The 23,811-nt window shown below is 44.4% G+C and overlaps 2 protein-coding genes across 6 annotated transcripts in view; both read left to right on the top strand.

Moving 5' to 3' along the window:
• The window catches only part of pde4dip (phosphodiesterase 4D interacting protein), a 76,485-nt gene extending 67,212 nt beyond the window's left edge, over positions 1–9,273 (top strand). Inside the window, exons 29-42 of the mRNA XM_034530651.1 lie at positions 482–750; positions 1,276–1,428; positions 2,518–2,787; positions 3,212–3,343; positions 3,827–3,946; positions 4,699–4,858; positions 4,989–5,113; positions 5,243–5,377; positions 5,509–5,613; positions 5,789–5,973; positions 6,733–6,864; positions 7,141–7,279; positions 7,398–7,444; positions 9,050–9,273. Of these exons, the coding sequence (XP_034386542.1) occupies positions 482–750; positions 1,276–1,428; positions 2,518–2,787; positions 3,212–3,343; positions 3,827–3,946; positions 4,699–4,858; positions 4,989–5,113; positions 5,243–5,377; positions 5,509–5,613; positions 5,789–5,973; positions 6,733–6,864; positions 7,141–7,279; positions 7,398–7,444; positions 9,050–9,106 (2,029 nt within the window). The 3' untranslated portion in view covers positions 9,107–9,273. The remainder of the gene's footprint in view (positions 1–481; positions 751–1,275; positions 1,429–2,517; positions 2,788–3,211; positions 3,344–3,826; positions 3,947–4,698; positions 4,859–4,988; positions 5,114–5,242; positions 5,378–5,508; positions 5,614–5,788; positions 5,974–6,732; positions 6,865–7,140; positions 7,280–7,397; positions 7,445–9,049) is intronic.
• A 6,433-nt stretch (positions 9,274–15,706) lies between these two features.
• The window catches only part of mast2 (microtubule associated serine/threonine kinase 2), a 127,890-nt gene continuing 119,785 nt past the window's right edge, over positions 15,707–23,811 (top strand). For all 5 annotated transcript variants that reach the window (XM_034531412.1, XM_034531413.1, XM_034531411.1 and 2 more), the window contains exon 1: positions 15,707–16,633. In XM_034531412.1, the coding sequence (XP_034387303.1) occupies positions 16,559–16,633 (75 nt within the window). In that variant the 5' untranslated portion in view covers positions 15,707–16,558. The remainder of the gene's footprint in view (positions 16,634–23,811) is intronic.

Below are 23,811 nucleotides of genomic sequence, written 5' to 3'. Positions count from 1 at the left end.
TGTCAGTGAGGCAGTTGGTCAGAGTGGAGTGAATAGTAGTGGTAATGGTTTTTGTCGAGATGTAGAGCTGGACATCATCAGTATGATTGGGTCCAGACAGTACAGTAAAATATTAATGCATAACCTTTCAAATTGAAAAGTTTAATCAAATCAGTGGTTGTCAAACTTGTTTTGGTGTCAAGAACCCCCATTTTATTAGATTTCGCTTCAAGGAATGGAAAGAGGAAGATTTTGTTTGTTAGATATGATTAAGACCAACATTATTTTGTGCAAATGGGCGTTAAGGGTTTATTTGCTCAAAGGCATCTGAAAATGAGGGAGAAGATTTATCCTGCTGGTCCAGGAAAGAAAACAGGTTTTATGATGTACTGTACATGGATGGGTTGCAGTAAGTTAATGTGGTCTGGAAGAAAGTAGATGGATTAGTGATAATTGAACCACATATAAATAGTATATATCTATGTGTGTGTGTGCGTTACAGGCTTAGTAAGGAGCTGCAGCAGAAAGACCAGGTCATCGAGTCTCTCCGCACCAAACTAAACCAGCATCACCACCATCATCACCATCAGCGCTCCGACACGCCCTGCAGCAGCCACGCCCTCTCCGACACCACCGACCAATCGGATCGCATCTCCTATGTGTCCGACGAGCACGGGTCCACGACCGAGGACCTGGATCCGTGCTCCGACGCGGACGCTGCCAGCGAGCTCGGCCAGAAGGATGCGCGGACGTCCGCCAGAGTCGGCACAGGTGAGAAGATGACACCCGTCATCATCCATTTGTACACCGCTGCATCAAACATGCAGGACCTGGATGATATGTGTTTAAGTGGAGGGAGAAGTAATCAATACAACACATGCAAAGGTTCATTATGTAAAAAAAATCCTAAAACAGCTGCTGGCCACGGTCATTTTGTTGGGGACTATTTTATAGAGGTGGATTAATCCACATTTGGTGCTTGTAATGAAGGAACACGTCACACAGTGTGGCTCACTGATGTGTTTTAATTGACAACAATGGAGCTCAAGGGCACAGAGGAAGAAGCTACATGAGGCCTGAATACGCAGACACAATAAAACGATGAGAAATAATACAACACTTTTAATGCTTCTGTTCTCATGACCTCTGCAGTAACGCGTCCCCTCTTCATCTCGAATACCAGAAAGTATCCCGGCTCAATGTGATGCTTTTAAATAAAGGAGTGGTCTGTGGAACAAACACGCACCCCCCCGTCCACCACGTCCTTAAGTGACCGCGGGTTCTCTTCATTTCCAGATTGCCACTCCCACAGTGGCGCCATGTCACATCATGCATCGTCTGTACCTCCATCCATCACCTCCTCCCATAGCACCCAGCCCTGCCTCAGCTGCCCCAGCATGCGTTGCCCCAGCTCGCCGCAAAAGCCCGCGGACATGCAGAGTCAGACAGGTAGGAACGGGCTCCTGAGTGCAACCCAGGCCCGCAAGGAAGACCCTTCATGCGAATGACTTTTCTTTCGCGTTATTACACCTGCGCCTCGCGACTCTGACCCGCCTCGCGCCTGTATCTCTCTTTTTCACTCTTGTGCTTCATTCTTTTTCTCCTCCTCCTAGCTCCAGCTTCCGTCTTCACCTCTGCCCCCTTCCACCCTCCCCTCTCCTCCTTCTTCTCCTCCTCCTCCTCCTCCACCCAGAGGGTACCTTTGCCCTTTCATCCCCACCCCGCAACCCTGCGCACCCGTTACCCAGGCAACCGGGGAGTGGGTTTCTCCCTGGCTGAGGTGCATCAGGAGCTGCAGATGTTACAAAGGCAGCTGGGAGACAATGAGAGTGCGTCGGCCGGACTTGTGCGTGCATGAGTTTGCGTTTGGGAGGGTGTGAACTAACTGTGTGTTTGATGCTCAATAACACTGTGCATCACACCAGCCTGCATATCAAAAGCCCAAAATCAAGCCACTGGTATAGGCAAGAACACTTGTGAAAACAGTGTCAACACACACGCTGAAGAAGACGGTGAACTTTTTCCAGCCAGCACGCTAAAGCGAGCGTCTTCCCAAGATACTCTAGGTGAAAAGGTCAAACTTCCAAAGAGTCATGGCGTATTTCTTTTAAATTAATTTGGAGATTTGGAGCACATTCCCAGTATTCTCCCAGCACGAAACAACTAAACCATTGTTGTCTGCATGTGAAGCTCGCTGCTCAATATAATGTTTGCACAGCCGATAAAGGATTAGCCGTGTCGCTGCCTCACCATCAGTATGAGGATTATGGATGTCAACCCGGCTGCGGAGGCTTTGTTCTCTTTTCCTCTCCTCGTCCCTGTGTCTATGTATTTAACACCCTCCGCTTTCTCTCTCTTTGAGTAATCGTCATTGGATGCTTGATGTGAACACAGAGCCCCCGGCTTGAGAAGGATCTGCTGTGATGTATCTCACTCAGACTAAGTGTCTATCTGTCTCTGGCTGGGTTCTTTGCTTTTGTATTAGCTGCAGTTGAACTGTTTTAACTTACTTTCATGTTACTTTATCTTCTTCTTCAGGGTTTTCCACCCCCCAGTCCAAACCTCTTCAGGGTTTCCCGTTTGCCCACCAGCAGCCCGACTCCTCTGCCTTCCTGCCTCTCTCCTTTCACGGGTACCAGCCTCCTCCTTTCAGCAGCGGCCTGGAGGCCAGCTCGGGAATGAAAGCGGGGTCCGGTCTGTTGGAGAGCAGTGCATTGTGGGATATGAGCTACGGTACCCGGCCGGTGAGACTCTGTGCTGACCTGTCGTCGGGGTCCTCGGGGTACCAGTCCGGCACCAGTAACACAGGTAGACTTTTAGACCCTCTTGGACTACCGGCTCCATAAACCGAGTGAAGACCGTGAGATGCAGTTGAAAGCTCTTTTGATCTTCAGAGCTTTTGTTCCAGCATTGCTTGTTTCTGCAGTGCTTTCTCTTCTAATGAACATGCACTTTGTGCTGCATTACCAGAAACTTTGACAAGATATAATGTTAACTTTAATATGAGCCAGGATTAAAAAAAGAGTCTGAAATCAAAGTAATTATAAGCACATAAACATGTAAAGGCTGCTGGCTAATACAGGCCAGATAAAACCTTTCAGTTGCTATATACATGATGGTCCTTCAATACCTGTGTTGGTTTGTCATCCCTCCATCTTTGTGTTTGATATTTACAGTGTGACTAAAACGAGTGGTCTCTAAAAGCAGCTTCTGAATCGTGTTTCGGTTTTAGGTTCAGACTTGATGAAGGAGCACCTGAGAGAGATCAGGAGTCTGAGACAGAGACTGGAGGACTCCATCCAGACCAACGACCGCCTCCGGCAGCAGCTGGAGGACAGACTGGCTCACAGCGCCTCTGAGAAAGGTAACAAACACACACATACACACAAAAATAGCTTTTCTATCAATACTGCCAATTAATTCATAGGGGTGCATCTGTTAGTTAGATGACTATCCAGCCCCCCCCCCCCTGCTCTCTCTTCCCTAATTAATTATCCAGTTAGCTCTGTCATGAACTATCCAGTGAAATCATCGCTCATTATCGATTGAGCATGAGTAACTAACGTCACCAATACTTTCCATTGACCTGCTGTTACGCTGAACTCAAGAGACGCAAGACACACACACACACACACACACACACACACACACACACACACACACACACAGACACACACAGACACACACACATATACTCGATTCTGATTTCCGCGATGTAATTTGGTAGGAAATGGAGAAAGTTATCTCATTGTAGATATAAAATATAACACTTATATATGCAAAACACTTGCATGTTACCTTGCGCATGATAAATATGACGTGCCTAACGCCTCCGCGTCTTCTCCAGGTGCTCCGACCAACATCTACATCCAGGGCCTGGAGTCGGTCGGCCAGCTGTCCAGCGAGATCAGACTTCTGAAGGAAGAGAACTTCAGTCTGCAGAACCAGCTTCAACAGGCCAGCAGAGGTACGGTCCGATGCTCCCTGCCCGGGCCTCAACCCACAAAGAAGTCCATTAAGTTGTATTAAGCAGATTGAGAGCTTTTTGTGCTTGCGATCGCACAGAAGTTATTATCGCCGACAGAAATAAGCCTGTGTGGAGATCATGCGTTAATTTGTACAGTATGTATACAGTGTGTGTGTGTGTGTGTGTGTGTGTATCCGTCTGTGCACGGCTAATCTCAAATACCACTTGACCTACCAGCCTGATATTTTCTGTATTCGTTCATCACTGTATGCTCAAGGATCTCTCGCGGTTGATTCACAATTTTGGGAAAAACTGTTTTATTGACTGTATTTTTGTTAACGCCATTGTCAGCTGACTCCCCATGCCACTATACCGGTTGGTTAAGGGCCGCAAGTGATCAACAACTGTTTCAGTAGCTAAAGGAATTTTTCAATAATCGGCTAGGCGTAAAATGAGCCATACCTTACAAAAACTGCAGATTCCATATGCAGTGTGTTATGATCCACTGCAGTTAGACACTACGAGATGAATAAGTTCATGTTTCTGTCCTCTTCGCTACCATCTTGACTATAAGGGAGCCGGGAAGGACAATTAAATGATATATTTAACTCTTCTTTGTTTGGAAGGGGAGAGGGAGACACACCTGGTGGAGATCTGCCCTCTACTCAGTTTTGGTTCTTTTCAGGGCTAAATAACATGCCCAGATCAGTACTGTCAGTGTAACGTAAAAATGCTATGCCCTGTGTCCCCAGCAGAGGGCATCAAGGACGCGGATCAGCTGCGGGAAGCGCAGCTAGAGGCGGAGAAGTGGGCGGAGAAAAGCCGGAAGCTGCATGCTGAGGCTGAAGCTCGCAGTCAAGAGGTCACAGAACTGAAACAGGACAGGCAGAAGAACCAGGAAGCCGTCAACAGGTGTGTGCTAGAGCATGTGTCACGAGTATAGGAGTGCAAGAGAGATGATTTGTAGATCGGCTGCTATATGACAATGACAGGCTAAATAACGTATGCTTTCGTGTGTGTGTGTGTGTGTGTGTGTTCTTAGACTCCAGCATGAGGTGAGCGTCCTCCAACAGCAGCTCTGTGAGAGCCGCAGTCTGGTCCACTCTCTTCAGTCTGAGCTGCAGGTCCACCACAGAGTGTGTGGAGTCAACACAAACACATCCGCAGGTAAGAGACCGCGACACGGCCTTCCAGAGGCATCTTAAGCCCCTAAACGTTGCTTTTGTACAGCCTCACGGAGGCTGCAAAGATCTTTCCTTTGCATATCTCTTCCCGCGTTTGTGTGTTTCCAAGCAGGTCGGGCCAGTGACGGTGCCAAACTTGTACACGGCACTGTGACCTTTGACCCCAGAGAGCTGCACGTTCAGCTGGAGCATCAGCTGAGCGGACAGGCCGACGCACAGCCTCGATCCAGGAGACAGCTCTTCAACGGTCAGTATGGCCGACACACCCGACAGCAGGTTGAAATAAGATGGTAGATTAAGAAAAAAATATTCTTTTGGAGCTCAATAACTGAGAAAGATGTCATATTCGCACCTACTGATGGAAATCTTCCTCCACAGAAAACGTTCCCTCCCCCCCTGTGAGAGACACGGGGCTCATCAGTCTTTCCTCTCCTCGACATCCTGCACAGAAACATGCAGCAGAAACTGGAGCAGCCGGTCGAGGTGAGGAACCTCACATTCAACACTTAACTGTGAGATCAGTTCTACCTGAAACGGTCATCCTTATTTACTTAGCAAACACACAGTCCACTTTCTTGACCTCCAGATCTTTCCAACAGTTCAATAACGTATCTGATTCTCCTGTACCTTATTCTCTTGTTTTCCTTGACCCCCTCAGCCTCGACCCTGCAGGGCCTGGCCCCCGACGGGTCCTTCGCCAACCGCCATGGCCGCCATGCAGTGGGCCATGTTGACGACTTCAAGGCTCTGCAGCAGCAGATCCTGGAGGGAAGCGCTCTCCTCCGCGAGATGGAGACCACATTGTATTCCCTGAGCGCCCCACAGGAGTTCAGCATGCATCAGGTGAGAGAGACCCCACAGACCAGGTGGTCCTGATGTGACTGAAGCAGCTAATTAAGGTTTCTGTCATGTTTATGGACAAGTTAAACACTCCATAGGAAAATCAGTGCAGTCTGTGTTGTTTTCAGACTATCTTTTGATACCGCCTCAAAAAGATCATTTCCTTCAAAGAGTTTTTCTTTTCCCAGTACATTTGGTATTGAAACTTGTAAAGTGCTGGGGAGTTGTGAGTGGCTGAAGGTCGATGGGTTAATGACACCAACACTTTTATGAAGAACAACAGTGTGAAAAAGATCTTTCTATGAGAAAAATGCTGTTGTGAAATATTAATAAACCTTAAAAGAAATCTTTACTGAAATATAAATGAACTGCAACTGTACATAGTTTATTCCATCTTTACTCTTGATTTTCTTGATTTACATTAAATAACTTTTAGCTAGTGGTCATTAAGACGTTTTAGCTTTTTTGTTTTGTTTTTTAAAGTGTTTGTGCTTTGTGACAATCTGATTTATAGATGAATAAAGGGGGAGGGGGGGATAGCTGCTAGATTAACCATTATTCGAACTGGTTGTTAACATTGTGTGTGTGTGTGTGTGTGTGTGTGTGTGTGTGTGTGTGTGTGTGTGTGTGTGTGTGTGTGTGTGTGTGTGTGTGTGTGTGTGTGTGTGTGTGTGTGTGTGTGTGTGTGTGTGTGTGTGTGTGTGTGTGTGTGTGTGTGTGTGTGTGTGTGTGTGTGTGTGTGTGTGTGTGTGTGTGTCTCAGCCCTCAGACCCGGGTTCTGTCAGCAAGCTGCTGTCTGACACTAAAACCTTACGAGAGATACTGGAGGAGGCCGGCGCTCTGCTGCGGATGTTCTGGAGAGCAGCTCTGCCGAGCTCCGAGGAAACCAAGCAGGTCGGAACAAACGGCCTCGTGGTCTTTCAGGGTGAAGTCAGAGAGCAGTAGTCTGATGGGATAGAACGTCTAGAGGAGTTTGGAAAGCGGACTTTGATCTTTATTTGCTCCAGTCTACTTTATATGTTATCGTGACCTTTACAACCTGCACACAATGATTCACTCATCAACAGAGCATCTACTGCTCTAATCCCATGTGTTTTGGCCCTCACCTGCATGTGTGGACAGTCACTAAACATTTTGTGTGTGTGTGTGTGTGTGTGTGTGTGTGTACAGGATCAGTCTCTGGGGGAAGAGGTCGTCTCGCTCCGTCTGAAGCTCTCGGAGAACGAGCAGGCTCTAAAGGACGCCATGGAGAGAGTGAAGAGCTCCAATCGCACCAAAGATAGCATGGAGCACTTTATAGTCAGCCAACGTGAGTCACTCCTGTTCCTGGTCTTTCTCGTAAATAAATAATAATAATAAAGATCACATAAAACCATGGATCATATTTATGAACATATATAAATATATACTGTGTGCTTGTTTTACAGTGTCGAGAACACGAGCCGTGCTGACAAAAGCAAAGACGAACTTGGAGGTGAGTTCTCTTCTGGCTTTGAGCGTCATAAACCTTCTATTCCAGCGGGCGAGAATAACTCGAGATATCAGTTATGAGTGAGAGTAAAACTCCTTGTTTCCCTTTCCTGCCGAGTCTCCTCAGGAGAACGAGCTCAGGATTTCCTCCCTTCGCCACGCCTCTCTCTCCCGCTCCGCCTCTTTCCCCTCCTCCCCCTCCTCCTCCTCCTCCTCCTCACACCCCTGGCCTGGTAAAGGTATGTTCCCCTGGTTTTGCTGTGCTCGCTTCAGTGTCCCGATAACACAAGGAAGCTGCTTGCTTTTAAAAAAAAGAAAACCCTGGAATGAAAGCTGTTCTTGCATGTAGCCCATGGGGGGGACAAAGTACAGAGAACCTTCATAAATAAACTATAAAATATGGCGTGAGGCATATATTTGTAATAAATCATGCTGGATGTAAATTTCACATCCTAGTTTAAACACTAGATGTTGATTTGGCCATTTCTCCCTGTTATAACTTGACTTATTTACAGGTTTCAACGTATCACAATATTTCACGTGGGCGCTAAGGCCATGCAAATGTAAGAGCATCAGATACAGATGTACGTTTTGTAACATGTGGGCACACCAGTAATTACCTCTATGGTGTAGAAACATTGCTTCTCTTGCAGAACTATACGCATTTTCATCACCTCGCAGATTCACACGCTGTAGCAGGCTCATACACAAAAATCAGCTTTTTGCTAAAGTCTCCTTTCTGTCTGCAAACATGAACGCGTGTGTCTTGTGCTGCTTCTTGTTTGGCTGAACAAACTATCAACTAAACGTAAGGCAGCTAAAGTTGCTAATGGCCGTTTGCAGGCTACATTCCCTTGACTTTCCACAATAAAAATATTAACCAATACCTGAAAAGCAGCTGGGCGAGGATTATTGTGCCCTCAGTTTGACTTTAAAGGCACCCAGCGAGGTCTTTGACCACGAGTGGTGCCGTGGATTGATGTTTTAATATACATGCGTGCCCCTGTTTTCTTTGGGTTTTTTCTCTTGCTCTCCTAACACTTAAACAAAGACGACCACACAGGTTGGATGATGGTACACATTGTGCATTAACACAAACAGCAGTGCTGAGTTTAATTTGTTACTCACCGGGGAACGTTACAATTCTTCATCTACTAAAATCACGGTCAGTTTGTTTTCCTTCTTCCTCCCGAAACCTCAAGACGTGAAGGGAGACACATCGCTGTGTTCTCAAGTTACAAATCATTTCCTTAAGATCACCAACTTGTGTGCACGGTACATGTTATTTTCCTCAAATTAATGATGTGCATCAGCTCGAGGGTTACACAATTTGTTCTGAGGAAATTGTGCAGCAAATGACTCAATTTGCCCTCTCCTCTCTTAATCAGGTGCACTTCTTCCTTCTGTTGAGGGATTCTTTGCTCGGGTTCTTTTTGGTTTACACATCTGCACCTATGACGTACTGTAAACAGTGTTAATTTGAGGGAATTAATTATGTTTTTAAGGACTAATTACTCATTTTTTTTTAAATCCTGCCCAGACACTTAACAAATAATGCAGAAATACCATAATGCAAAACTCTCTAAATGTCTCCACCTTTGTGTTTCAGGTGAAAACACAGGAGGCTTCTGTGAGCTTGCCTTCTCTCCTGGTTGGGGTGTCATGAAGCCTTGGGCCTCCTCCTCCTCCTCCTCCTCCTCCGCCCCCCTCCCCCTGCAGTCCCGGGACCGTCTCTCCACCAGCGCCCCCTGCAGTCAGCCTTCCTGTCGTGCACCAGCCCAAAGCTCCTCGCCCGTCATCTCACTGTTCAAGCAGAGAATGCAGTAAATCCTGGCTCTCCTTTCAGCTGGAGAAACATTTCAGTTGAGTGACTTCTCTCTGAGTCGGTTGATCCATTTCTGCTGGGGGATGAAAGTTTATGAATGAATGAATCATGTAATTGTTTTATTATTGGTATAGTGTGTGTATAGGTGGTCTATGGACTTTTGTTGATACCATCAACTGAAGTGTTTTCTCATATTTATATGAGACCAGCCTGAGTTTGGCTGAAGTTGGTTTATAGTTTCTGATTTAGCCTTTTTTTGCTCCTTAATTTTTACAGATAAAACCAGAGATCAAACGCATATAAAACCAGATTTAAAACAGTGTTGGGCTCTCAGAGACAGTTTAGTCCAGGTTTGGTGAGTCCACATGTTTTTAATGTAGACCTGGTTTCGTACATGGAAAACAGCGACATTTTCTTGTTTTTCCTCAATTTGTAAATGTGATATCTTGTGTCTGTTAGACAATTTGAATAACCACTTCACATGGAAATATTCTTCCCTAACTCATAATTCAGAAGCTCCTAATCAGAAGCCAACTTCAGCCCCGTACTTCAGCAGGGATTCGAGAAAAGTAAATCCATGTGATGCCAGCAGGAAGGGGGCTTTGGAAAAGCCAAAAAACGAACTGCAAAGTGCTTCCTCTCAGCCTCTGTCGAGGCTCATGTATGTAGTTAGTGTAGATTAGTTGCATGTGGTTTGAGCAGCAAGTGGAAACAAAGCCATACTCTGACGGTACAGTAGATACGTTTTTGCTTTGAGCTAATTGTCCTAAAAATGGCCAGCTACTGATAAAATATGTACAATACTGTAGAACTACCAATAGGCCGTTTGGTCAAATAGCTGGTAGATGATGTTCCCGAGCATTTACTCATGAATAAAACACCAATTAAGGATGTTTTCGCTTCTCAAACTCCAGAGTATTACTGTTAAGTATGGACTCAGTTCTCTTCAGATATTAAATAACGAGCAGTTTCTCCTGTTGGAAGGCCTTCCTGATGAAGCTGCTGTGAAGTGCAGCAGTGTTCAGAAAAACAAGCACATGGAACGGACTGTCCGCGGCTTGTGTGATGCCTTCAGTGACCTATCCCATAAAATAAATGTATTTTATAGTGCACGGTCCAAGAACGATGACATTTCATTTTTGTAACCAGGTAAATGGACCACACAATATCTTGTAGCTTTATTTATATATATATATATATATATATATATATATATATATATATATATATATATATATTTCTGTCCTTTTGGTGTTTTAATTTTTGATTAAATTTGTGAATGTTTTTATGTTGGAATGTCCCCCAAGATGACAATCAGTTTGAAAAAAATATGTAAAAAACAATCGCTAGGGAGAAATGTCTGTATGTAAGGATGACTTCTTCCAAACCTCTGCAGGAGAGGCGACGCTCACTGTGCAAATTAACTTTATTGAAATTGTGTTTTACACTGGCTTCTCCAAATTGTATTTGAGTTTTCCTTGATTTCTCAGTATTGTAGCGTAGCTGTTTCTTTTTGTGCATGGACTGTGTCTTCACTGCCCTCTGATACTTTTACTGATATATGCAATTTTTGGGTTACTGTGCAATAATAAGCTTTGTGGTTGCTTTTGTTGATGTTTTAGGCCTGGGTATTAAAGTGCCATGTCATTGTTTTTGCTCTGAGGCTAAATTGATTCAAGCAAGCGCACTTTTGTTTTGTGACAATTTGAAGCAGTTTTATAGGCCCACTTATCTTTGGCTTAGCATAAATCTGAGTTTTATATACAATGTGGGAAAAACAGGCAAAGTAACAGGATTAAAGTAGTGTAATGATATATTTATAAAGCAATAAGATCAACCAAAGTAAACAACTTGTACGTTGTTAAATCAGGTGTAAGATAATCAAGTTTAGAACATCTTTTGTATAATTCCCCCAAAGGTCAAAGGTCAACGTAGTGTCTTTCTCAGTGTCTGTGTGGTTTTAGGTACCGCATCTCATGTATGTACATATTAAAGGGAGTGTGTACCTCAATGCAAGTTGTTTTGTTGCTGTTCAACAAAGACCCACTGTATTTTTATGCATGTTCGCTTTGTTAAAAACGTTTTGGGGAAAAAGAAAAATACCTTTTTAATAAAAAAGGGAACAAAAGGACTTCCGCCTGGTTTGTCGTCTTTCTTGGATCAATTATATAATGCACTTGTTTCTTTCTTTTTTCCCGGAGTGAAGAAAAGCCCCATTAAAAAAAAAATCACTTGAGTTCATAAAATAATTATAATAATACATTTATTTATATAGCACCTTTAAAAACAGAGTTTACAAGGTGCTCTACATATAAGCAAGGTAAAAACATAACATCAATACAAGTAAACATTTCAGAAAATACATGAGGCAATGAACACAATAGAGGAATAGAAAATTACAAATACAAAATAAAGCAGAACAGACAAACTAAAATAGGGGAAACAAGGGGAAACTGCATAAAAGGACGACATCACTTAAAAGCAGTTCTATAAAAATGGGTTTTAAGAAGTGATTTAAAAGAAGCTACTGATTCTGCTAGTCTTATCCCCTCAGGTAGGTCGTTCCAAAGTCGAGGGGCTCTGATGGCAAAAGCACGGTCACCCTTTGATTTAAGCCTTGACTTTGGAACGGCCAGAAGGGTCTTGAAGGGCCTTGAAGGGCCTTGAAGGGCCCCACCGGAGGATCTAAGGCTGCGAGCTGGCTCATATGGGGCTAACATTTCAATGATGTAGCTTGGGGCCAGACCCAGGCGTGCTTTAAAAGTGAGCAGCAAAATCTTAAAATCAATTCTAAAACTAACAGGGAGCCAGTGGAGAGAGGCCAGGACTGGAGTCATGTGATGTCTGTTAGAACCAGTCAGAAGCCGAGCTGCTGCATTCTGGACTAGTTGGAGGCGGGAGATGGATTTTTGAGTGCATGAATGACTTTTTCCAGATCTGAGCGTGACAATATGGGTTTGATTTTTGAGATTATTCTTAATTGAAAGAAGCAGGACTGGACAACTTTTTTGATCTGTGATTCAACATTTAATTGAGAGTCAAACATTACACCCAAATTTCTGGCAACAGGTTTTAAATAAGCAGCCAGGGGACCAAGTTGACTTTTGATGAGACTGGTGTTATTGTTTGGGGAACTGAATAATATGACTTCTGATTTGGAGTTATTGAGCTGAAGAAAATGTTGAGCCATCCAGCAGTTAACGTCAGAGAGACAATCTAAGACAGCAGCCAGGCTCATGGGTCACCGGGTCTCAGCGGAAGGTATATCTGTGTGTCGTCTGCATAGCAATGAAAAGATACGTTGTGTCGCTGGAGGATTTGGCCGAGTGGAAGCATGTAGATAGAAAATAAAAGTGGACCTAAAATTGAACCTTGTGGTACACCACAGGTAATGTGAGTCGTGGAAGATGAGTGATTACCTATGGTGACCGAGTACGATCTTTCTAAAAGGTAAGAATAAAACCAGCCAAGTGCAGTGTCCTTGATGCCAACCCAGGTTTTGAGGCGACCGATTAAAATGGCGTGATCTACAGTATCAAAAGCTGCACTAAGGTCTAAAAGAATTAAAACGGCGCTCTCCCCCCTGTCTGCTGCTAAAAGGAGGTCATTAGTTACCTTGAGGAGGGCAGTTTATGTGCTATGAAGTGTTGTAAATCCTGACTGAAATTTTTCAAATATATTATTATGATTCATAAAAGCTAGGAGTTGTGTTGAAACCACTTTTTCTAAAACTTTTGATAAAAATGGAAGTTTTGAAATTGGCCTGAAATTGGAAACAACAGAAGGTTGTCAAGCTTAGGTTTCTTTAAAAGAGGTTGTACAATTGCATGTTTAAAAATCGATTTGAAAGTACCACTTGCTAAGGAGCTATTTATAATTAATAAAATACTGGGCCCTACAGTGCCAATAACCTCTTTGAGAAATTTAGTAGGAATAAAATCAAGGCTGCATGTGGCTGATTTCATGTGTGATATAAGTTGGGATAAAAAGGGCAATGATACAGGCTGAAAATGACTAAAATAGTTTTGAATGTCCCTACTGGTATGTACAACTTGGGTTGGGGGGGTGATTTGTTGTCTTATTTCATTTACCTTATTATTAAAATAATGTAAAAACTTCTCACACATCTCTTGTGAGGCATCAATAAAATGACAGTGGGAGGGGTTTATGACCTTGTCTATGACCTTGAATAAGACTCTAGGGTTTGAATGATTGTTTAGAATTAAATTGGAGAAGAAAGAGGTTTTTGATTCTTTAACTGCCTTTTGATAGTTATTCATCGCCTCTTTCCACATATTATAAAATATGTGGAGGGCAGTTTTGTTCCATTTTATTTCCTTTAAATTAATATACAGTAACGTTATCAGGGGAACAAAATGAATCAACACAAATGTGTATATAGCACAATTCACATACAGAAACAAAGGGATACAACTTTTTTTTTTTTTAAAGAAAAAGTCACAGGGAAGAAAGAAAGTATGGATTACATATATCCATCCATCCATCCATCCATTATCACCCGCTTATCCGGGGTCGGGTCGCGGTGGCAGCAGGTTCAGCAGGCCGACCCAGGCCTCCCTCTCACCCGCAGCACTTTCCAGCTCATTCTGGGGGATCCCGAGGCGTTCCAAGGCCAGCCGGGAGATATAATCCCTCCAGCGTGTCCTCGGTCTTCCCCGGGGCCTCCTACCACTCTGGGTCGTGACCGAAAGAACGAGATCTCGGATACAAGCGGCCGAAATGAGCTTCCTCCGTAGGGTGGCCGGGCTCAGCCTTAGAGATAGGGTAAGGAGCTCGGACATCAGGGGGGAGCTTGGAGTCGAGTCGCTGCTCCTTCGTGTCGAAAGGAGTCAGCTGAGGTGGTTCGGGCATCTAGTTAGGATGCCTCCTGGACGCCTCCCATTAGAGGTTTTCCGGGCACGTCCAACTGGTAGGATTACATATATGTAATGTGTAAATATATATGGAGCCAAATATTTTAGTTTTTTACCGTGAAAAGTAAATGGACCTGTACTTGTTTGGCACTTTTCTAGTTTTCCCGACCACTCAAAGCGCTTTACTTGCCATTCACACACATATATGCACACATTCATACATTGTATAGGCACAGCTACAGGAGCAATTTGGAGGCGTCTTCCCCATCGACACATCAACACGGACTAACGGAGCCAGGGATCGAACTGCCGATCCTATGGTAGTCTGATCACTATTATTTCATCCATCCATCCATTTTCAATACCGCTTATCCTCATTAGGGTCGCGGGGGCGCTGGAGCCTATCCCAGCTGACATAGGGCGAAGGCAGGGGACACCCTGGACAGGCCGCCAGTCCATCGAGGGCACATGTAGGGACATACAACCATTCACTCTCACATTCACACCTATGGGACATTTAGAGATCAATTAACCTGCAGCATGTCTTTGGACTGTAGGAGGAAGCCGGAGAGCCCGGAGAGAACCCACGCTGCCACGGGGAGAACATGCAAACTCCACACAGAAGGACCGCTCCCTCTTGCTGTGAGGCGACAGTGCTAGCCACTACACCACCGTGCAGCCCACTATTATTTCATGTCATATATAAATAAACATTTGTCTGGGATATATTACTTTCTCATAAATACATCATCAATATTATTTTTAGGCTTTTTGTATTTTTGCACACTCATAATAACTCAAATAATCTCCTTTATTAAAAAAAATACAGGCGCACATAATCAAGTCATTTCTATTGTTTCTCTGCAGGTGGCAGCATAGTCTATCAAACGTATTTCATTGCCAATGACGTCTTCACTCACAAACACACACGAGCGCACGCGAACGCACAACACAGACACACGCCGAGGTTTAATGTGAAAGAAAATTAATGACTTTTTCCTTAAATGTACCAAATTGTGATGAGTTTGAGTTTAATAATTTTACAAGAGGAATCTTCACTCAAACCGAGTCACCAGGTGAGGCTGAAGTAAGGAAGAAGATTTGTGGACTTTCAAAATAAAATGCATGATGTCGACGAAATATGATATCGCCACATTGTAAACCAAATACCTGATTGTCGATATATATTTACATAATGTGCATTATATATCTAAAAGGGAAATACTTTGTCTTAATATATCTTTCACGTCATTGCAAGCACTGTCGACTTTAGCTTGTTGGGGGTTATTGTGCTATATATATACACGGTAGCTACACAGTGTTTAAGTCGAACTTGTAGTTCACAACTCATTAAAATTAAAGTGTGTGTATATACACACACACTCACACAGCAGCTACAAGTTATTTGTTTAAGAGCAATGGAAAGCAGGAGTCAAACTCGTTGTATGTGTGCACACATTTAGCCAACAAAGCATATTCCGAACAGACATACTCTTATTTTGGTAAATCGACATCGATACGTCGCACCGCCGTTCTCGCGAGCTTGACACCGCAGTGACCGCGACAGTCAGGAAACGAGCCGAGCCGTGCCAGCAGTAGTTTAACACGGAGCCCGACCCGGTGTTTCCACACTGCGCTTTTCTTTTCTTTTTTTTTTTTACCTGATGATGGAAAAGCGCGCCTGCTAGATAAAGCACCGAGGCGGACAAAGGGCGCCGTGTTTCAGGTGGGACTCGTCTGGAGAGCCGTGTGTTGAGGAGCGAGAGGGCGGACCTGTCATGGGGGTCACGGCGTCTCCGTGCAGGTAAACTGCAGCAGGCAGCCCGGCTAGCCGCTCAGCTAGTCACGGAGCAGGAAGGTTAGCTTAGCACCGGGCGCTAACGTCACCAACTAACGGACAAGTTGGACGAACTGTTGCCAGTGACGACCTCTTAGCACTGGTGTGTTTTTACCCCGCGCGTTATAAACTGTCCCTCCTAAAAGACCATAAATCGTCATTTATTTTTTATTTTATTGCCCTCAAGGATAAACTCGCTGCTGCAAAGCTTGATTGACAGCTTGTCACAACGGGTTTCCCAGATGTGCAAGCAGCACGCAAAGTGCAGCTCGGCTCTAAGTTGAGCCGCAGGACTCGACCCTGAGCAGGACTCGACCCTGAGCAGGACCCTGACCAGGAATGGCTCGCGGGCTGAAACAAACTCTCTGGTGGACTCTCAACTCAACCAAACTACATCGGCACGCGATGAATTTCGTTTTGGCAGCGACTGAAGTCGACGCAGCAGCCGAGCTGACACGTTGCTAGCCCCGCTAACCGACCGACGTTGCCGAGGGAAGGGGGCGGGATTGAAGCGGGCACGAACCCACCCACCAACGCACACACACACGCACGAGGAGTGTTTTTAATTCAGCGAGCTAAGTGATGAAGAGGACGGAAAATAAAAACAAGAGGAAGCTCATGGAGCACCAGGAGAGCAGGGGAGCGGAGAAAGATGCGGTGAGTACCAGTGACGTCTTTCAGGCATCTTGCCGCCGTTGGCAACACACACACACAGACACGCGCACACACACGCACACACACATTCTCATGAAGTATATGAACCCAGCTGTACACACGAAACATAAATATATATAAATATATATATAAATAACACCCATGTATAGATCTGAATTCCTGTTGGCTTTGAGCACAATCATAACACTCAGCTTTGGGGTTTGGACCCTGGCCTGCTCATCTGCTTAAAGGAGCATTTTCTTTCCCCCTCCCTTTTAGAATTCCTTTTACATGCTTTGGCCCAATTAATCAAAACATGTGTTTCCCTACAGCAGTGCAGGTCGGATTCAAGGGGGATTACGTTATCTATGAAGGTCTCTGTCTGATACCAAGTGATGAGGGATGAATAAGAACTTTATAGGACTAACACCTTGTCACGCAGTGGTATAATTTAGCAGTGTTTTTACTTTTATACTGTGGGCACATCATGTGCAAAACTGAATTCAGCAGTTGAAGGATTAATAAAACAAACGGGTCTCTTCCACGACTGCAGCTGATATGCAGACAGTTCCTTTTCTCTCTCTCACACATACACACACACACACACACACACACACATTGTGCAGACTACTTTGATACCGTCTGCCTTTTTGAATGACATCAACATGACACCATCTGTGGTACCAACACTGCAATGGACAGACTGCAAACACCACAGTAGCCATCAAATTAATATATTTTTTTGCTCAGTCATTGTGTGTGTGTGTGTGTGTGTGTGTGTGTGTGTGTGTGTGTGTGTGCGCGCGCGCGCGCCTGTTGTGTTGCTAGGCGAAGCGAATGTAAAGTGGGGCACTGGGGGAAGGTCTAAAGTGCACTATGACAGCTAATCTCAGTTTTGGCAGTGATCAAAGATGATGGGCTTGTTGCATCCCAGCAGTTAGAGGAAGAAGTGTGTGTGTGGGGGGTGGGGGGGGGGGGGGGGGGGGTTCATTGCTATCAGTCCCTTTACCTTATGGAAGAGAATCAAATTAGAATTAAAATGAGATTTAAAGCTATTGCAGTGTCAACCCTTTTAGCATCGATCCCTCCACGCCAATCTGTGTGTCCATTGTGCGATTGTGATGTGGCCTGTGGGAGCCTGGTAATGGCTCCTCTGTTTGTTTTAAAGTGAGAAAATGCACATTGGGACTTGGCTTTAACTCGGTTGATCAAGCTCTGGAATGGGGGACAAAGCAGCTGCATCAAGACGCATCACCTCTCAAATGATAACATTGGAACATGTGGAAGCTGCTGGACCATCATGATCGTAGACGGGGTTCATGCAACTGTTTGCGGTGTTGTGCCAAGTTTGCAGCGGATCACGGGTGAATTAATTTGTGTAACATTGCGAGTTAGGGCATGAGGCCTCGGCAGAGCTCTGCGCTCTCTGAGTGTCCTTCTAGTTCTGTCTTTTAAGGGCTCCGTTTGTGTCATTAATTTATTCATTATGGTATGAAATCAACATGCCTGAGACTTGAAACCTGCTGCAAGTTAATTTAATCAATTCAGCTGATGGCTGGTTGTACAAAGCACTATTCAGGAATCTCAAACACAGACGACCAGCATTGTTATGCAAACGTTGTGTTTCAAAGAAAACTCTTCACCTCTTTTGAAAAGAGGTTATCAGCTTCAGTGTGCAACAAACGTGGAAATTGTACTTTAAAAAAAATAATAAGCGCCGCTTTCAAAGATGAAGTAATTGCTGCAGCTCATAATTTCACATGTCTGCATGAAGTCATGTTCCTCGACCTCCGGATGTTTGATACGACTGACTCTGTCACGCGATATTACAGCACCACCCGGCCATTTGGGAAAGGATGTGAATGACGAGTGAAAATGAGGTCCAATTAATACGATTTGCCCTCAACCTTTTGTTTTATTACCCTTTCTTGTTGTTTCAGTACTTTGTCCTAAGATCAACTTAACGGGTAGAGAATTATATTTCTGAGCCACGTTTGAGTCGGGGGAGGGGGGTGTTGAGTTGGAGGGAGTTTGCTTTATGGTATCATGGGAAGCCGGACATATGTTCTTGAGCTGTGTTTCAGTTTGAAACGGTATGAAATACAGTGCAACTTTTACCTATTGCTTACACTTTGGAATGCTGGGTAATAAATCAAGTCCCTGATCTGGGGCTGCAGTACTTAGGGGCTGATAGCTTGGATTTGGCTGTAAATGTGTCCAACCTGAATTGTGCAACAGGAGGCTAAAGTGAACAATTGTTTTTCATTAATTGGGCCGATGGATGTGAAAGGTGATCGAAAGATCTGGGTAATTTGAATTTTGCTTCATGCACCACTGAGCAACTTTTATAGGAATATACGAGGCCCATGCTGTAGTTTACTTCCTGAATCACGCCTCTGAGCTAAGACTGCCGAGGAACACGTGGAGAGACATTTATTTGTACAAACATGGCAGGTTCGCACAGGATTAAGAATGCAGACAAATCTCCGCAATTATTACAAGTCCTAGTGGTCCCCAGGTGGTGGTCTTGTGCAAACAGTGCTTTGCAATCGACCTCTGAACTGATGTAATACTGCTTCAAAACGCTGCCAGTGTTTTCTGGTTTTTGCTATATTTTGGTGCACTGGTTACATTGGATCAGCAGGTCTGGACCTGCACTTGCCAGTCTTGCCGTGTTTCCGTTTTATGTGTCGATTTCGCAAAATACAACAGTTTAGTTAACTTGAACATATGCATGGCGATTTTATACACAGCTGTTACGCTTGCTCTCCGAGACTAGGATATGATCTGAGGTGTCATTATAATCCTCTCTATCTGTTGTGTGCTGGTAGAACTGTTTGTTCTGCAGACTTCTGCTCAACTGACCCTATCTTCAAACCGCTAGTCTGTTGGTCAAGTGTCCGGAAAGTTGTCCTCTTCCTAAATGCTTGGAATAGAAATTCAAAACATGTTTGCAAATCCTTCAGAAGCAGACGTTTGGTCATTAATTGTGGTACAAGTCTTAGAGAGGTTACTTTCTTTACCTGAAGGTGACTCTGGTTGGCAGGTGTTTTTTATTTGTGGCTTGTAGAGTCGTGACAACAAACTCTCGACGTTAGTTAAAGTTTCCTTTTATTCTAAAATGGACTGTCCTTTGGAAATGCATGGTCTGTTTGAACCTTTGTTCTTGCAATGAGGAAGAGTCTATGACCTTGTGTATGATTTGACCTTTGAACTCTGTTACCTCGATGTGACAAACAACTGACGAGAACAGCTGAGTGGATGAAAAGAGCTTGTATGTATATATGTATGCATATATGTATATATCATCCATATATATATATATATATATATACATACATATACGGACGGCACGGGACGGCAGTGCGTTTGGCAGAAAGCACCAATGCGACTCGGTTACTCGACGGCGGCGCTCACACTGGCGTCCCAGATGGCCGCGCAGAGTGGTCTGAACAGTGTCATCTAAACATTTAATGTTTGCCACACCAGCTCGCGCATGTGATCGGCGTTCCCTCGTGCATTTGTTGGATTCCAGCCGGAGCTTAGAGGTTTCAGGCAACGGGGGATGGAGGCCTGTATGGTTGCAGTTTTAGGCTTGGTTGTTCGCTGTGTGTGTGTGTGTGTCGTAGCAATTATCATACAGACAGGATTTGAGCTTTAAATTTGCTTTAAATCTCAACCCCAAGAAGTGGGGGACTTAAATACCAGAAAAAATAATCAGAACTGCATATAGCCATAATATTGTAAGATGTGTTGCGATAATTCTGCCAAAAAATAAACAAGTCATAGATGAACTGTAATCTTTGGCATCATGAATTCCATATTTCAGGCAACTACTTCAAGAGTCCTTGTAATGAGAGTTCATGCAAATTACAATCTGTTAATCAACGTCATTATTTGTTTTGGTACAGCTTCGGCGGTTGCCTGAAGACATAACGATATTCAGTTGACTTGTGTTTCAGTGTTGTCCTCTTTTATGTACTCAATATGTTCTCTTGTGTCGAGACAGAAACCATGTAAGATTGTATAGACGGCAAGAGGAGCCAGTATAAACCAAAATTAACCTCGTAATACAACTTAATGTAAGGTCTTGAAGTATTGTTTCGATTATAGATATTGGCAGTTTATCGACAGCCTTGCTTGCGTCTTCCTAAAGTCTGTTCCCAGGTTCCTATTTTTTCTTTCCTGTTTCCGACAGTAGCCCCGACTCTTTGCCCTTTTCTGTTCATTAGGTTTCTGTTCGGTTAACCATTAAACCTGGAGCCTCCCTTGCAGCGATATGGGAGAGTAATTCCCCTCTCCTGCCCTTTTTAAGCGGCTCTGCATGATCACAGTTCAGCCGAGGACCCGCCGAGCCAGAACGACCTCGGGGGACTTCTGGCTGATAGTCGTCCCAGCCAAGGGGCTGATTGATGGAGCCCAACTGGCTAATGTGTGCCATTTTAGGGTGCCTAGAAGGGCGGTAATGGGGAGGCACAGATGCAGGAGGCGGGGAATGACATTAATTATATAACCCTCATTAACTACTACATCAATGCATATAAATGGCATTTGTTACTGCGCTGCCGCTGATTGGCTAATGTCAATTTGTGTTGGGGGGGGATTGTAAAATCTGGAGCAAGTTTTAGACACGTCGTCCCCACTGTCGTCTCCTTGACAGCGGCTTTTCACACGGATCCTCAAATGAAGCTCCAGTCTGTTTAAATCCCCCCCAAAAAGACAGATTCAGAGCCACAACATCCTTAATGAAGAAAATCCATCACTCTGCCACCGCTTAGTGCTGCATTATGCCTCTCCTTTACTGCCTCCCCCCCCACCCCAGTCCCTGTATCTGATGTGGTGATTTCACACTAAGACGAATGCCACATTACTCAGCCGCTCACCGAGAGAACCTTTACTAGATGTTCTCGGTCCTCCCCCTATCTATTGTCTTTTTCTTCTTCTTCTTCTCCATCTCCTCCTGCTTCCTCTCCTCCTGCTTCCTCTCCTCTTTCACCACCTTCCTTCCTCCATCATTTCTCAGTCTACCTGGTCCATGTCACACCGAGACTCAATTCAGACCCGCGAGCGAAAGCCAAGGTCACAGTAGCAGCACAAGCCGTCAGATGAAGGTTGAGGATTCCCTCACAGAAGGATACATGATGATAGATGTACAGCCGGTCGCTGTGAACGTACGTACCGTGAGTGAGACAACATACATTTGTATTGCGGGAACTCTGTAACTCTTGTTAATGTGGTGGTTTTAACAGCTGAGATAGAGTGAGTGTGTGTTTTGAATGAGTTAAACATTAGAGACAGTCTTCTGTTTTGTTCTGTCCCCCAAGGCTTGTTTGTTAGTGATTTGAAGAAAGTCTGATTATCATCGTGCTTGTGCATATTTATTACCGTGTGTGTGGACCTCTGAGTGCACGGTCAGGGCAGATGGAGGGAAGCTGGAATGTTACAAGCAGAAACCTGCAGGGTCCCCACTCGCTGTTGCTTGAAGGAAAACAGACACTCTGAACATCACCATGGTAGTGAAACATATGGCTGCATTCAATCCTCAATTATTTTAATGATCAGATGAATTCAAGATGGCGTACATTTCTACAGCAGCTCATTCTGTCAGTGCAACAGCATTGTTATGTTGAAACAAAATGTAACGTCCTGCTGACATTTGACATTTAGAGCCTTCCACATGCTCAGAGGGTTTAATTCCTCCCTCCACTGCTTGACTTCTAATGTGAAACATGTCATTAACAGTAACTTAACAAAACAGTGCGGCGGTGCTTAATCAATGGAATTGATTCTGTGACGATGCACATTATGCTGGTTCTAGCGACAGGCCCCTGGTATTTGTTATCTGTTTAAAAGCTCCCAAGCAGCTACTAAATGGACCTTTTTAAAGTGAGATCGTTCTGTCAACTGTTGTTTCCAAGGGACACAAAGTTTGAAGCTCGGGTCTTTGAAGTTGAAAGAATAAATAAATACAAAATAGACCAGCTGATCAGACACCAAGGTCAACATCATGGGGTTGCTCGTGGTGTTGCGCCTGCAGCACAGATGGTGGATCAATCATGGTGTTCAGTAAAGCTGGGGGGAATTATAGTCTGTCAGAATATACCTATGAGGAGCTCATCAAAAGAAAAGAAACAAAAAGCCAGTCAGCCGATAAGATCAGAGCACTTGCATGCAGAGTTCTGTGGTTACAGGGCCCGACAACAATAATCGATGCACACAGGTTTAATTGATGATTTCATCCGTGGCCAAATGAGCCATTTTAGTCACGCTCAGCTTCAGCTATCTGGAGCGATCTCAAACTTTAACGGGGGAAAAAAAAGAAACAACCAGCCACCTTCACTACTTTTCTCAGTCTGTGAAATGAGGTCGACCAATCAGCAGCCGCCGTTCAAACCCGCTCAGTGTTTGGCAGGTGTTTCACTGCTTGCTTTGACTTCCCTCATCGAGAAAACGGGGCCAAGGACATGAGATCATGGTGGAGGAGGAGGAGGCATCTCCATAACTCGCAGGGAGCTCAGTGTTTACACACACAGGCTCTGTCAATACACGTGTCTGTGTGGCAGTGTGATTTACGAGCTCTAGTGTAACAAAACCGCACACGCGTGCCATGTTCTGTGGAAGTCACTGCGGCCGTCCCTCCCCGTCCTGATTGGGGGTTAATAACCTTTTGGACTCTGGCCAGTAAAGGAGCTTCTAACCAAACATCCTGCTTCCTCCAGCTCGGCAGCTAACTACAGGAGCACAAACGCAGCACTGAAACGGTCGCACAAACGCGTACGCTCACCCACCCTTTTCTGCTCAGCTATTTTTCATAGTGCCTGCTAAATGTAATTTGTCAAGTTTCAAATTCATGCTACTTCTTAAAAGTCGAAGCCCATGAGTTTTGCTTTTGTGTTGTCCTAATAAGCGCTGGACAATTGACGGTGTGTCAGTGCACTTCATTCTTAAAACCAGTAGCTGTTGCTCAGTGTGCGTCTTGATTGTGGAGGTGTCAACTCCTGAAAACTCCATATTTCTATGAATTATTCTATTAACAATCCTGTTCCTGGATTGGTACTAACCCAAAGATATCAAAAAACCATTGCCTTGGTGTATATTTAACGAAACATTTGTATGTCTCACTAGATATCTATCTTGTGTCGCATGCATACATGATCGTGACTTTCTTAGTTCTTCGGATA

Source organism: Cyclopterus lumpus, chromosome 4, assembly GCF_009769545.1.
Source record: "Cyclopterus lumpus isolate fCycLum1 chromosome 4, fCycLum1.pri, whole genome shotgun sequence".
NCBI classification, from domain to species: Eukaryota; Metazoa; Chordata; class Actinopteri; order Perciformes; family Cyclopteridae; genus Cyclopterus; species Cyclopterus lumpus.
The sequence above is the reverse complement of the archived record's forward strand: the minus strand, read 5'-3'. Positions and strand labels throughout refer to the sequence as shown.